Source organism: Salvelinus alpinus, chromosome 36, assembly GCF_045679555.1.
Source record: "Salvelinus alpinus chromosome 36, SLU_Salpinus.1, whole genome shotgun sequence".
NCBI classification, from domain to species: Eukaryota; Metazoa; Chordata; class Actinopteri; order Salmoniformes; family Salmonidae; genus Salvelinus; species Salvelinus alpinus.
Window position 1 is genome coordinate 7,723,782 of NC_092121.1, and position 14,133 is coordinate 7,737,914.

Genomic DNA, 14,133 nt, shown 5'->3' on the forward strand with positions numbered 1-14,133 from the left:
TTATCTGTCAGTAGCAGACTGACAGGTCATAGTAATCACCATCTGTAGTACAGTAATAAAGAGTCACACATTTACCTGAGAGAGCCGAGGGGACCGTGAGAACCTTGTCAGCCCCTGGACAGTGAGTCAGAATGAGTCACAATTCCATTACAGTTTACACAGGCCACACAGAGTAAAGTTTGAGTGATTGAGTGAGCATGTGTGGTTCTCACCTCTGCCTCGCTGCCCTCTCTCAGGTTGTAGGTGAGGTTGTGGTGGATATCAGAGCTGAAGCGACTGCCGTACTCTGGGTAGAGGCCCAGGACCTCCCTCAGGGCACGGACACTGATGTGCTGCAGGTCACAGTAGGTCAGAGCCTTCACGTCCGCATTGGTCTTGATCACCTTGTCTTGCGCTGTCAGGTCTGCCCCAATCAGATCACCTTTGCCTAGAGACAGATTACCCAATTAATAATCTGAGTTGATTTGATTCTTCTCTCATACACTATAATGACAACATCCATATTGCTGAGATAACAATTGAGGGATAAAGAAAACTAGCGTCCTATTCCCCATATAGTGCACTGCTTTTCTGGCCAAACGTATTCCACTATAAAGGGAATAAGATTCCATTTCAGACGCTGCCAAGTTGATAACAGAGACGGAACGCCGACACGAGAGACAGAAAAAGGAAGGTATAAAAAGAAAGTGTACTCCAGAACAGGGAAGTGAGTTGCCTAAGACGTACCCAGGATAGCAAGGACCATGCCGTCCTTCAGCACCTCTAGAGACCCAGAGCAGACAAAGTAGTTGGCCTGCAACGCGTCCCCCTGGCGGATGAGGTACTCTCCCGGGGCACAGAACGAGGTCTTAATGTGCAAAGAGAGGGAGCGCAGACAACCCCTACTGGCTCGCTCAAACACTGGCAGCTGCAGGATGTCCTTGTTCAGGTGCATGGCGATGTCCGCACGCAGTTCGTCTGGGAAGTCATGCAGCAGCTGACAGGAGGAGAGAAGGAGGACTTCAACACCCACAATGCAATGGTTTTGTATCAGATTACAGAGGTACCAGAGAGGAACAGTGGTGTCCGAGGATCAAGGCTAAAGGGATGCTCTTGTCATACGAGATGCTAGACCGTATAAACCAAGTTCAAACCTTTGAACACTGTGTGGACAGCCAATCAACAGTTATTCACAAACATGTATTCTATGTATTGTTGAAACACGCACAATTCTCAGTGAGTATACAATATCTTGTATTTTGTGTTGGACTCAAGCTGTATTTTGGCGAGTGGCTACACACTTCAATGTACAGTAGTTGTTTTCATGGAAGCCTTCTTAGATGACTCAAATCTCTATGTATAATGTGCACTGTAGGTCTGTTTCCCTAGGACTAGCCTGGCAGTAGCACCAGCTAAGAGGTGTAATACATTTGCAAGTTCTCGGGATCCTTCGTAGCGTCTGTTGTCGCGTCTTCAGCAGAGAATAAATTATGAAGCTGATGATGAGAGGGTGTAAATGAGTACCAACATTTTTAATCCTATCTCCGTAGTCTAAAATGTTTTATTAACTTGTATTTATTCAGGGTAGCCCAAATGAGACCATGGCCTCATTCCCAATGGTGCCCTAAGTACAAACACTTTCTCACAAACAGGAAGAAAAATGTGCATTACAAATAAAACAAGAAGAAGAAAAAAGAACCACACCTCAACACCACAATTTCAACAAATAATACTCTAGAATCAATCGAGACAACTGCAATCCCAAACTGACGAATCAAGATGAACGGAATTTTGTAGGTTGTTCCAACAATAGGGAGCCCTTTTAGCCAATACTAGGTCTAAGCCCATCACTGTGAACAAAAGACGACTTTCTAAAAGAACAAATCTAACCTCATTGGGCAGAGACTGAGAGAAGACTGGGAAATAAAGGTGGAGATGACCTAGATGTAAAATGACATGTCTGACTTAGAATCCTCCATCCCACACGGAGACACGACTAGACCACGAGGCCATTTATGTCTGAATGTGACAATACACACCCACACTGTACCATCTGATCGAAAGACCTTGGCAGTGATGCAAAAGATTACTTTTGAAAATTAACTAACTACTCCCAACGTAAGGTGTACTCTCTCTGAAATGCTATTTATTTACATCGGAAAATAGATAAAGACCAGTCTGTCAGTATGTTTGTCTACCCTAATGGCTGCTTCCCAATTTTCCATCCTTATCCTAAAATGTGCACTTGCCCACTCCTCATCAGGGATTTGAAAGCATTGGATTGTTGTAATCATTGGCCAGAGTTTGTTACCACCATTGTTAAATACATAGTGTCATGTGACCCACCTCGTTGGCGTTGATGCCGTTGTTGACAGACCAGGTGGTCTGGAAGTACTCCAGCATCCTCTGTTTCAGCAGCTGGGGCAGACGGTGCACACGGATAAAGTCCTTGATGTCCTTCATACGCGTGTGGTAGAGCGAGCGTCGAGAGTACATGCGCTGGATGATGGCCGTCACGTTACCGAAGACCACTGCATGCATCAGGGCTGCAGGTCGGACGAGGAACAGGGAACATGGGGGTCAAGGAGTATCACAAGGTTACTCATTTGTGCCCAAAGCACAGACATATGCAGAAGAGAGTCATACCCAGCCATCACCATGCCTTAAGACTTTTTTAACGAGATTTGTGAAGACATCTCGAGACATCTTAATACATGTCTTGAAAGAATGAAGAAAATACTGCTAAAGATGTCTTAAAAACATCAAGTGTTTTCAAGAAGTCTTAATAAGACAGCTTGTGTCTCAAGACGTCTACTAACACTGCCTCGCTTCCAATGAACTTATCCCCCATGAGCATGATGCAGATGAACCTATCCCCCATGAGCATGATGCAGATGAACCTATCCCCCATGAGCATGATGCAGATGAACCTATCCCCCATGAGCATGATGCAGATGAACCTATCCCCCATGAGAATGATGCAGATGGACTTACCCCCCATGAGCATGATACAGATGAACTTATCCCCCATGAGCATGATGCAGATGAACCTATCCCCCATGAGCATGATGCAGATGAACCTATCCCCCATGAGAATGATGCAGATGGACTTACCCCCCATGAGCATGATACAGATGAACTTATCCCCCATGAGCATGATGCAGATGAACTTACCCCCCATGAGAATGATGCAGATGGACTTACCCCCCATGAGCATGATACAGATGAACTTATCCCCCATGAGCATGATGCAGATGAACTTACCCCCCATGAGAATGATGCAGATGGACTTACCCCCCATGAGCATGATGCAGATGGACTTACCCCCCATGAGCATGATACAGATGGACTTATCCCCATGAGAATGATGCAGATGGATTTACCCCCCATGAGCATGATACAGATGAACTTATCCCCATGAGAATGATGCAGATGGACTTACCCCCCATGAGCATGAGCATGATACAGAATGAACTTACCCCCCATGAGCATGATACAGATGAACTTACCCCCCATGAGCATGATACAGATGGACTTACCCCCCATGAGCATGATACAGATGAACTTACCCCCCATGAGCATGATGCAGATGGACTTACCCCCCACGAGCATGATGCAGATGGACTTACCCCCCATGAGCATGATGCAGGCGGACTTAGCCCCATGAGAATGATGCAGATGGACTTACCCCCCATGAGCATGATGCAGATGGAGAAGATCTTCTCAGCATCTGTGTTGGCACACACATTGCCAAAGCCCACACTGGTGAGGCTGCTCAGGGTGAAGTAGAGGGAGGCGATATAGGCGCTGGGCATGGAGGGGCCGCCCATCGTACTGTTGACGTACGGGGTCTCCAACCGCTTCCCCAGCTCCTGCAGCCAGCCTGGAGAGTACAGCAGGACATGGTGGACAGAGAGAGGGAGAGGGGGAAAAAGGAAGAGAGAGGGCGAGAGAGGGCGAGAGAGGGAGGGAGGGAGGGGTGGAAGACAAAGAGAGAGGAGGAGAAAAAGGAAAATGCATGACAGGGATCTGATAGGAGTCCTGTGAAAGAGATTGGCTTGTTTTATCCTTTGCTTGACTCTCCATCCAGAGGTGATATTATAGAGTGTGAGGCATTCTTGCTGGGAGTTCAATTAGATCTTCACTGTAGGGGGGGCCAGCCAAACAGTCTCTGTCCATTACTCTGTGACCTACACTTGCTGTGAGGTTGACTGGGAGGGTGTTATGGAGGGAGATGGACTGAGAGACCAGTTCAGAAGCATTCAGGCTTGTGTGCAGAGGGGCCATAGCATCTAGCTGTCAGGCAACTGAAACGAGTTACTGTGTTACAGACACATGTAGAGGAAAAAGTGGTCACACATGGCTGCTTCCTATAGTAAGCCGAGGAGCTCGACAAAAGGAAACGTTCTGTTGATGTGTCTACTGTGTGAGAGTGGTCCAACAACCACACACAAAAAACAACCATTCACACACAAATACTAACAAACAGGCGCTCACCTATATCCCAGGTGACAGGGTCGCTGCTCTCTATCTCCTTGCGGCCAATGACGTACCAGACGCAGGCCATCCAGTGGGCAAGCAGGGCGAACACAGACATGAGCAGGGTCAGGACCACAGCACTGTACTGGGAGTAACGGTCCAGCTTCTGTAACAACCGCAGCAGCCGCAGCAAACGCACCGTCTTCAGGAGGTGGACCAGAGAGGTCTGGACAGGAGGTAACGGACATGTTTACATGCAAGGATTCATGTAGAGATGACAATTTGAATTGTGACAGATGTAAATGTCAAAAGAGGTTAGAGAGTTGAGTCCTAGTCCGGTTAAACTCGTCAGACATTATATACAGTATAGACAATCTATTCTCTGTACTGAACTGAAATCTCCAGGGACACGGTCTAGCTGAGAGGCAGTGAGCAAACGTTCCTCCTACCCCTCCAATATCCCACTTCCCCCAGAGGCTAAAGATGCATTCATCCGTAAAGAACAGCACATCTCTTGGAAAGCTTGAGAAACAAATGATTGGTGGAAAAAGGGGTAGTTGAACAGTATCACATCTCAGAAGCCCAGGTAAGATTAAGTGAGAAGGCTATTGGCTGAGACGTGAGTGAGACAGAGAGAGAGCGATGGGGAGTGCAGCTAGTGGATAGGGGGAGGGACACTAGAGAGAAGGAAGGAGCAGCTCAATAAAGCATGGAGGTGGCAGACCTAATCCGTTACAATTCAATGCTCAGGGGAAATAAAGAGGACCAACAACATATTTTAAGAGAGAAAACGATTATTCTGGGAAGGGCTATCGAACAAGCTCTGTCTGTTCAAGATAGGATAAGGAACTGCATACAGACGCAAAGCCAAACGCCCATGACACCCATACATGCACAGTCAATGCCTCCATACAAACTCACCACTGTGATGTTGAAGGCGTAGAGGAGGTCAAAGGGCAGAGCGGCAATGAGGTCTATAAAGAACCAGGTGCCACAGTAATGGAGGTAGATTGAGCGGGCATCGTACACCACCTGACCCGACTGACTCACGAAGGTGGTCCTAAAGTTCAGGATGATATCTGGGGAGGAACAGGGAGAAAACCCAGCAGGACATGAGCAAAATAATATTTTATCCTTTACTCAATTACACAACAAGTGTGTAAAGTGAGTGGATAGGCTCTACGTTCCAGCACTTTTCCAGGTGAGCTGTAAATGCTAATTATGGCATGACACCAACGGTTTAGAATTACACACGATGTGAGGATAATTTTGTACACGAACGTCCCTGTACATAATTACCATTTCCTCAACTTAAAAAAGTCTGAACCCCATCACAGCTGTTTTAGGATCACACATCCATCGGAGACAGGAAGTCTCTTATTGTGGCTCAAAATCTGAGCTGTAACCAGGGGTGACACAGACACCATGATGAGTTGGCAATGAAGGTGGGTGAGCGAGTACAGTCAAGTGTGACCAATTTCCAAGGAAACACCCACTGCCACAGCAGGAAAGAACAATTCTTGATCAACTATATTCCAGAGGAGCTAGCTACTGGTGCCAATTCATTTAGCCACCGCAGTGATATGACATTTACCATTGGAGTACTATGTAACCACTCTCAGTACTGTTATACAACAGTATGTTACCTAGAATGAAAAGCATTTCCACTGCGATGTCACTGGCAATGGTGCTACGGGAGTCCCAGTCGATGTCGTCCTGGTGACTGACGAAGCAGACATTGAAGGGCACGGTGACCGCCACGTAGAAGGTGGCCAGTAGGATCAGCCAATCCCACAGGGCCTTGGATACGCTGTAGTGGAGCAGGATGAAGCGGGACTTCTGCACCGCCGCCACCTTGTACTCTGGGAGAGAGGGCTTCTGGAATACACTCTGCGGGAAGACAGGGGCCAAGGGTCACAGGTCATAGGTCCCAGGTCACAGACAAAGCCCAAGACACCACACTGGCACAGTGGCACTTGTACCTATGATAACATCTCAAGAATGCACTGAAACCTACTTGCCCTAGCTACATCAAAATCAGTGTCTGCACTCCCTTGTCCCCAATCCAAACTCCTCTGTGGCACAAGAGAGGAGAAGTAAATGTTCCTTTTAGGAATAAAGGACGTCAAATCAAATCAAAGTTTATCGGTAGCGTACACAGTTTAGCAGATGGTAAAGCGGGTGCAGCAAAATTATTGTGTTACTAGCGCCTAACAGTGAAGTCAAATGTCAAGCAATTACCCAAATAAACAAAAATCAGGAAACATCTTAAGGGTTCAATGGCATCTTTTCAAGACAGAAATCAACATCATGCAATTAGTGGTCATAGGTTCACAGCAGTAGTAACTACAGAAACAGTAGCAGGAACTCTAACAGGCCTGGGGATCAAATGGAAGCTCATTTGACTTTACAATACACGAAAGACCGGTAGAGACAATTATCGACATGTTCTTTTCGACACATATGCAGAACCACTGACTTTATCCTCCATAAATGACTCAGTGTGAGGGAGATGAAATATGGATGAGGAACTATGGAGATCCCTTGAGGTAATGAGATCTGAACGTAAATCCCCTCTGTCGTTCTTCAACATGACTAGAGATGCTATTCTGCTATTCAGCAGAACCTCCAAGTGGGAACCCTTGGTGGGATAATAGCTGGGTACATTATGGGAGATAATTACTTGGTAATTGCAGATGGAGGATTTAGATGCACAACAACAACTGAATGTGTACAGACCTGTCGCAGGAAAAGCGCAGATTACAACGTTTTTCAAAGCATGCAATGCCACATAGCCCATACTGTTGTCAATGGTAACCTCATTTTTTACACAATCTTAAAAAACATTGACTGATCACCACCAAGTATGTAAAAGGTAGGATTTGGAGAGAGTGAATTGTCATACATTTCATTGATATTTTTAAAGTTATAAGTCTCTCAGCATTTAACGGTACAATTGACGTATCTTTAAAAAACAACTACCTCATATAAGACCTGTTTAAGAGAGGAAGAGGGAAAAGGTTGAAAATCCTTGGTTCTATCTGTCCACTGCTGTGTCATACAGTGACCTCTCTTCCGGTACTTTCCTTTAATTAGTGAGATGATACCCCCAGCTTTCCCATGTCCCAATCTGCAAAAGGCCACACTGCGTCTCTCTGTTGCTCTATATATACCAGCACTACAAAGACCACACACAGCAGACCGGAGCTTCAAAGGCTGCCTGATCAATTCCTCTATCTGGGCCAAGCTCAACCTTCCTCAAATGGATAGGTAAATGTCACCTTGCTCTATATATTCTCCCTAACACGTCTGCTCAAATATGTTTTCATTTGAATGTGGTAAGAATGTGATTTTACATGTGATATGAAAACCAATGACGTCATCTTTCAGAAAGCAGTTGGTAATATAATGAAATTATGCCTTTCCTCTAAAGAAAAAAATCATTTTTTGTCAATGAGTCAATACGCTCTACTGTACAGTACAGTGAGATCCAGGGGAACTCACATTGGGCAGTTTCCCCTTGCCCCTCTTGGAGAACTGGTTGGTGAGGTGGTACAGGACAGTCCTTCCCCTTTCCCTGGCTTGGGAAAAGTGGGAACTGCTGCGTTTTCTGCTCTGATGTACGTCCTCTGAGATGCCTGATGACATAAGGACAATAATGAGAATGGGTTATTACACTTATTAAAGCCTTACTTTTATGCTATCATCGTAGAAAGCACCATAGTCTAAATGATAAACGGTTCAATAAGGTGTAAGCCACAGTGTTAGTAGAATACCTGTGGCCTCCCCACCTCTGCTGTTGCTGTGATGGTGGCTTTTTCCGTACGACTCAGTGACATCCTTGAAGGAGAAAAGGAATAGAACCACTTCACCCTTCTCATTCTTAATCGGCACGATGTCAAGAAGGCACCAGAATGGATTTCCTGTGGAAGCAACATTATAGAAGAAGTTAGATTTAGTGGTACTCAAATGTTTTCAGCGGGGACCCAATTTTTGTCCCGCCAAAACTTCTGGGGAACTCATTCTTTTTCCCAATCATTTCTCATGACCCCATCCCATCCCATCCCATCCCACCCCAATTCTAATGACACAACCTACAAAATCTGTAAATGTATATGTTCACGTCAACAAATAACCTTCAATTTATTGCATTTTCATCTCTAATCAAAATGAAAATGAACCAAAATACATTTACTCAATAAAATTGTGTTTTTCAAATGATCTTTCTCAAAATGCTTGTATATTGTCCCATTAAATAATCTGCACTCTTAATTTAAACTACTTTGAATACCACTGAGTTAAATTATAATGGCACGTGGAGGATTGTATTTTACTCTACTCCCTCTTCATATTCTGCAGAAGTGAACTTGGTGTATGTTGCATCCTCTGTCCATAGTTCTAAAAATTACAATCAAAAAAATAGATCTAGTTGGATGATGTTGTATTGAGGGCCACCATGTGTTGACTGAATGCTCACCGTTCCTCATGTAGAAGCACACCTCCCCCTGGTACTCCTGCTGTCCCTCCAGGGCCTTGTCCACCTGCTGCCTCACCCTCTCACTGGTCTCCGCCCCGTGCAGGAAGCGACACGTGCACGTTTTCTGCATCACCTCAGTGCGCACAAACCCCGTCAGCTCGCAGAAGCCGTCCGAGCAGTACACGATGGGGTAACCTTGGCGACCCTGGGCATTCCCAAGAAGGAAGTTACTGTCTGTGGAAAGCAAGGAGAGATTATTAGAGACATGATGTACTGTACCCTAACTGTCTGCGTAATGATTGCTGTATAAGTGGTCAACCAATTATTTCTGTCCCTCGAGTACACTGTGTGATTCAGACATTAAATGGATGAATGTCCTTGCCCCTGGATGCTGAATTAGGCTATGTAATTATCAATCAAGCTTGTGTTGAATACAGCCATCTATGAAGGTGGAACATAGCGTCAGGTATTCAGTCGCTTTCAGGTTTCTTTCTGAATCTCTCTCTCCTCCCACTCATTTTCTCCTCTCAAGGTCTATTTCATCCTTTAGCTGTCTGAAAAAGAGCTCTGTCTGTCTCGGTCTCAGTCGATCTAACTAACTAACTAACTAACTAACTAAACTAACTAACTAACTAACTAGCACATATAACCCACCCACAGCAGCCTGCATGGACATCAGAGCAGGCTTTGAAGTTTAGGCCTGTGAAGTCTGGTGGATGTGATAGGAGAGAAGAGGGGACCCAGTTCACTCTATGGGGGCCCACAGCCCAGGGGGCCCCCCAGCAGGCGCCTGGGGACACTAATGGGGATAGGAAATGAGCATCATGTGCAGTATCCTCACATCCTCCTGCCCATGTAACCAAAGACCCCGCCAGCCAATCACAGGACAGGCTGGAGCTTCTGATTCAGTAGCTGCCTTTTGATTCTGTCAGACCAACCACCTCTCAGAGCTGCACCCATCTGTTGAACTGTGCAGGCACTCAGGCTGAGCGGAAGGGAAGATGTACTTTCAGCAGTAAGAATACCGGTGCGGTGGCACGGTCATTTAGACCCCTTTCTGATATGCCCAAGTCACGTTTCAGCTATGAATCATTTGTGTTGTATTGTTCTATTTACGTTTCAGTCATTTAGCAGACACTCTTATCCAGAGCGACTTAGTGTGTTCGTCTTCAGATAGCTCGGTGGGACAGACACTATCAGCAAGGTCAGTGCCAGCAGGGGAAAAAGGTCAAGCGCGAGTGTTAGTTCACAAAAGGCAAGGGTGTTATATATATTTTTTTGTAGACGTCTTTATTTTTATGGGAGGATGGAGGGTGCTGGGAGATTATTTAACATACTCCTAGAAGTTTTTGTTCAAATTTGATTTGCTTGATTTAAATGTACCTCTATTTATCTGCTATTTACCTGCTTACTCTGAGTATTTGGTACAGCTGTAAACATTTATGATTGATATATTCCTCCATAGTGAGTTGAACAACTACTCTCCATTAAAAAATGATTGCAGGCAGCTGTTATATGGACCATCTCCCTCCCCTCTGTTCCACCCTTTCAAAGGGGTTGCAAAGTAGACTGTATTGTAGCACAGCGCCTCATTGTGCAGAGACAATTGCCCATCACAGATGTCTCCCACAATCCAATGCCTGTCCGTTGTCACCTGTCCCCAACTATCAAGTCCATTGGGTCACTGCTGTATAGAGTTCCATAGGAAATGACTCCACTGACTGAATTCAATTCCATAATGTATCTATTCATCCACTGCTCTTCCACACAGGGGTGGTTTGAGTTGGACAAGACAGAATTTCATGGCCAGAGTTTCCTATTCTCGCTGTACATGTGATGATGGTCTGATCATACCCTGTCAATCAATACACTAATTATCTCCGTTATTATTAGATGCGTAGTGCGTAAACACTGAGATCACAGTTTGAAAGTCTTTACATAAGCAGCCCATTATCATTAGCTAATGAGGCAATCTGGATAAGTCCTCCATGAAACACAAGGAAAAAATGGACATTTGCATTGACAATACTGCAGATGTTGTGGCAGATAAGTATTACATACACACTTAGTACACAAGTCTAATTGATCATTAGTTCACACAGAGTGGTGAAGAGGACCTAAGTGCTCCAGATCTCTTGTTAAGTTAATTCTGTCATTTGAGGTGAGCCACAGTCCGACTCCCAGCCAACACTCAGCCTACTGAGCCATGCACGGCTGTTGTTGAAAGGTGTATAGATGGAGGATATCTTTAGATTGAGGTAGGTTGTATACTGTTACCGTATACAGAATTTCCTGTCGAGAAAGACATCATTTTAAAAAACATTTTACTAGGCAAGTCAGTTAAGAACAAATTCTTATTTACAATGACAGGAACAGTGGGTTAACCGCCTTGTTCAGGGGCAGAACGACAGATTTTGACATTGTCAGCTCGGGGATTCAATCCAACAATCTTTTGGTTACTGGCCCAACGCTCTAACCACTAGGCTACCTGCCACCGCAAAAACATCAAACTCCTGAAATGTCACAGTCGCTTAAGTGACTGATGTAGAGATAATTAGTACAGAAGCTACATGAGACTTTATGTGCCCAGGATTGGGTTGCCATAGCAATTTGTAATTGTTTTAATAAAAAGCATATGGCAAAGCTGTTATTTCCACAGGGAGGAGGTAACCAGGATACGGTCCCTTTTTTATACAGGAAGAACACAAATAGATTCGCAATAAGTTAATCCTACGGGAAAACATACTGATTATTAAACAACTGGAGCAGCATTTGGACCAATAGAGTTTTTTGTTTTACAGTAGCTTCATGATCATCATTGTTACTTTGTTACCCACTGTTCCTAGGCCGTCATTGAAAATAAGAATTTGTTCTTAACTGACTTGCCTAGTAAAATAAAGGTAAAATAAAAACTTGGCTTAGACTGATACAGACAAGTGAAAGAAAGTTGTTTTTCTAAACCAAAGCAAACAGATGGTAAGTCCTTTCTCCAACATAACTATTATTCTGCTAAAATGCATCCAGTCTAGTGGTCTCTCTCTCTCTCTCTCTCTCTCTCTCTCTCTCTCTCTCTCTCTCTCTCTCTCTCTCTCTCTCTCTCTCTCTCTCTCTCTCTCTCTCTCTCTCTCTCTCTCTCTCTCTCTCTCTCTCTCTCCCTCTCTCTCTCTCTCTCTGACTGATGGCAGTACATAGTGAAAGCCATGTTGAACCTTGAAGGCTCTAAGAGCTTCTATTTCTCTTTGCCTCTCTCATTTTCTCCCAGAATAATTTCTGAAATGACCGTCCACACGACAAAAGGGACTTCTCCATTGTAGTGAATAACTGTCCATTTCTATTACTTTTCAGTTCATGCACTAGCTTCAGTAATTGCCATCAGGTGATGAAGAGCAAAACCCAAACCAATCTAGTTACATTACACAAGCAAAAAAGCCAGGCCCTTTACATCAATCACAACAACAATAATCACAATTAGTGAATTGAAATGGAGGGGAAATGCTATTAAATAATTGTATGCCTCAATGAGGAGGGGAAAGCTGGGTGTCGCTCCCAGCCCACGCAGATAATTAGACTGAATCATTCTGTGGAGCGACAACGAGACAACAATGAAAGCCTTCTGCTCTGCACACAAATACGACTATTGCTGTGTAAACACTGCAATCGATAACTCCGCTCTGACACCCCGTACCATAATCCACAGAGTGCAACCTGAAATGTACATATAAATGGGAATAACTGTACAATGTGTACTGTACGTTCCTATTGTATACAGTAGTTTATTTGCATTCTGGCAACGACTAAATAACGTATTAAGAGTGAAATTAAAAATGATATAATGGATTGTTATAGAGGGAACTGTCCTTTATTACAGCCTGTTTTTACAGAGAGTGGATGACTGATATCGATACCCAGATGCTGTTTGATTGGCGCTTAACCCATGCATAATTAACTGTCATTTATGTCCCTGCTCACATGTTGGGATCATTTGGCTGTCACTTTCATTCATTCTGTAATCGCTTGGTCTATTCACATTACACAATGGAGAGGGTCATTTAGTTGAGGGAGGCAGTCATACATACATTACATGCTGCAAATCCACCCACTTGTTGTCGCACATGATATTAGAATATTATGTCATAGGTCATAGGTTGAAGTCAATCATTTTAATGTCTATTATACACTGTGTGGGCTCCCGAGTGGTGCAGCAGTCTAAGGCTCACAATTGGCCCAGCGTTGTCTGGGTTAGGGTTTGGCCGGGGTAGGCCATCATTGTAAATAATAATTTATTCTTAACTGATTTGCCTAGTTAAATAAAGGTTAAATAAAAAATACAAAATAAAAATGAGGAAGCCGCCCAGAACTCGGACAGAAGAAAGTCAAAGTTTTGGACTATTTTATCAGCTCCCTACAGACATTTCAAGCTCCGACTACATCTCTTCCCTTTGGATAACGGCTCCCTGAACCTCACACTACCCCCAGACCGGTTCAGTCTTGTCCATTAAAGCTTTTGGCCAGCTCCTCCACCCACACCATGACACGGAGGTTCTGTAACCACCAAAATTGTGAAAAACATTATTCTGACTCTGTATTTGTGTGGGTGTGTGTGTGTTCAGCCTGGTCTCATAGACTAGACGTATTAGTATGATATGTTACATTTGGTATGGTTACATACGACAGCAGGGATTAAGGGAAAAGCGAAAGTAGGGTGGTTGGTCGGGGTGGATGGGTAGACAGGCGTATAACGCGAACGTCTAGCAACCCAAAGGTTACGTATTCGAATGTCATTACGGACAACATTAGCATTTTAGCTAATTAGCAATTACTTAACATGTTAGCTAACCCTTCCCATAACCTTAATTTATTTGTTTATTGTACTTTTTACCCCTTTTTCTCCCCAATTGGTAGTTACAGTCTTGTCCCATTGCTGCTACTCCCGTATGGACTCGGGAGAGGCGAAGGTCGAGAGCCATGCATCCTCCGAAACACAACCCAGCCAGCATTGCTCCTTGACACACTGCTCGCTTAACCCGGAAGTCAGCCGCATGTGTCGGAGGAAACAACGTATAACTGGCTACCGAAGTCAGCGTGCATGCGCCCGGCCCGACACAGTCGTTGCTAGAGCGTGATAGTACAAGGACATCCCGGCCAGCCAAACCCTCCCCTAACCCGGACGATTCTGGGCCAATTGTGTGCCACCTCAT

The 14,133-nt window shown here is 44.6% G+C and overlaps 1 protein-coding gene across 2 annotated transcripts in view; it reads right to left on the reverse strand.

Annotated features, from left to right (window-relative positions):
* LOC139565113 (voltage-gated delayed rectifier potassium channel KCNH4-like) overlaps nt 1-14,133 on the reverse strand; it is a 30,457-nt gene that overhangs the window by 7,301 nt on the left and 9,023 nt on the right. Inside the window, exons 2-12 of one of the 2 annotated variants that reach the window (XM_071385200.1) lie at nt 8,936-9,169; nt 8,235-8,381; nt 7,963-8,096; nt 6,105-6,348; nt 5,380-5,537; nt 4,477-4,684; nt 3,668-3,862; nt 2,326-2,525; nt 727-976; nt 213-427; nt 76-114 (exon numbers count right to left, since the gene is read on the reverse strand). In XM_071385200.1, the coding sequence (XP_071241301.1) occupies nt 76-114; nt 213-427; nt 727-976; nt 2,326-2,525; nt 3,668-3,862; nt 4,477-4,684; nt 5,380-5,537; nt 6,105-6,348; nt 7,963-8,096; nt 8,235-8,381; nt 8,936-9,169 (2,024 nt within the window). The remainder of the gene's footprint in view (nt 1-75; nt 115-212; nt 428-726; nt 977-2,325; nt 2,526-3,667; nt 3,863-4,476; nt 4,685-5,379; nt 5,538-6,104; nt 6,349-7,962; nt 8,097-8,234; nt 8,382-8,935; nt 9,170-14,133) is intronic. The other variant, XM_071385201.1, reaches the window with a different exon arrangement.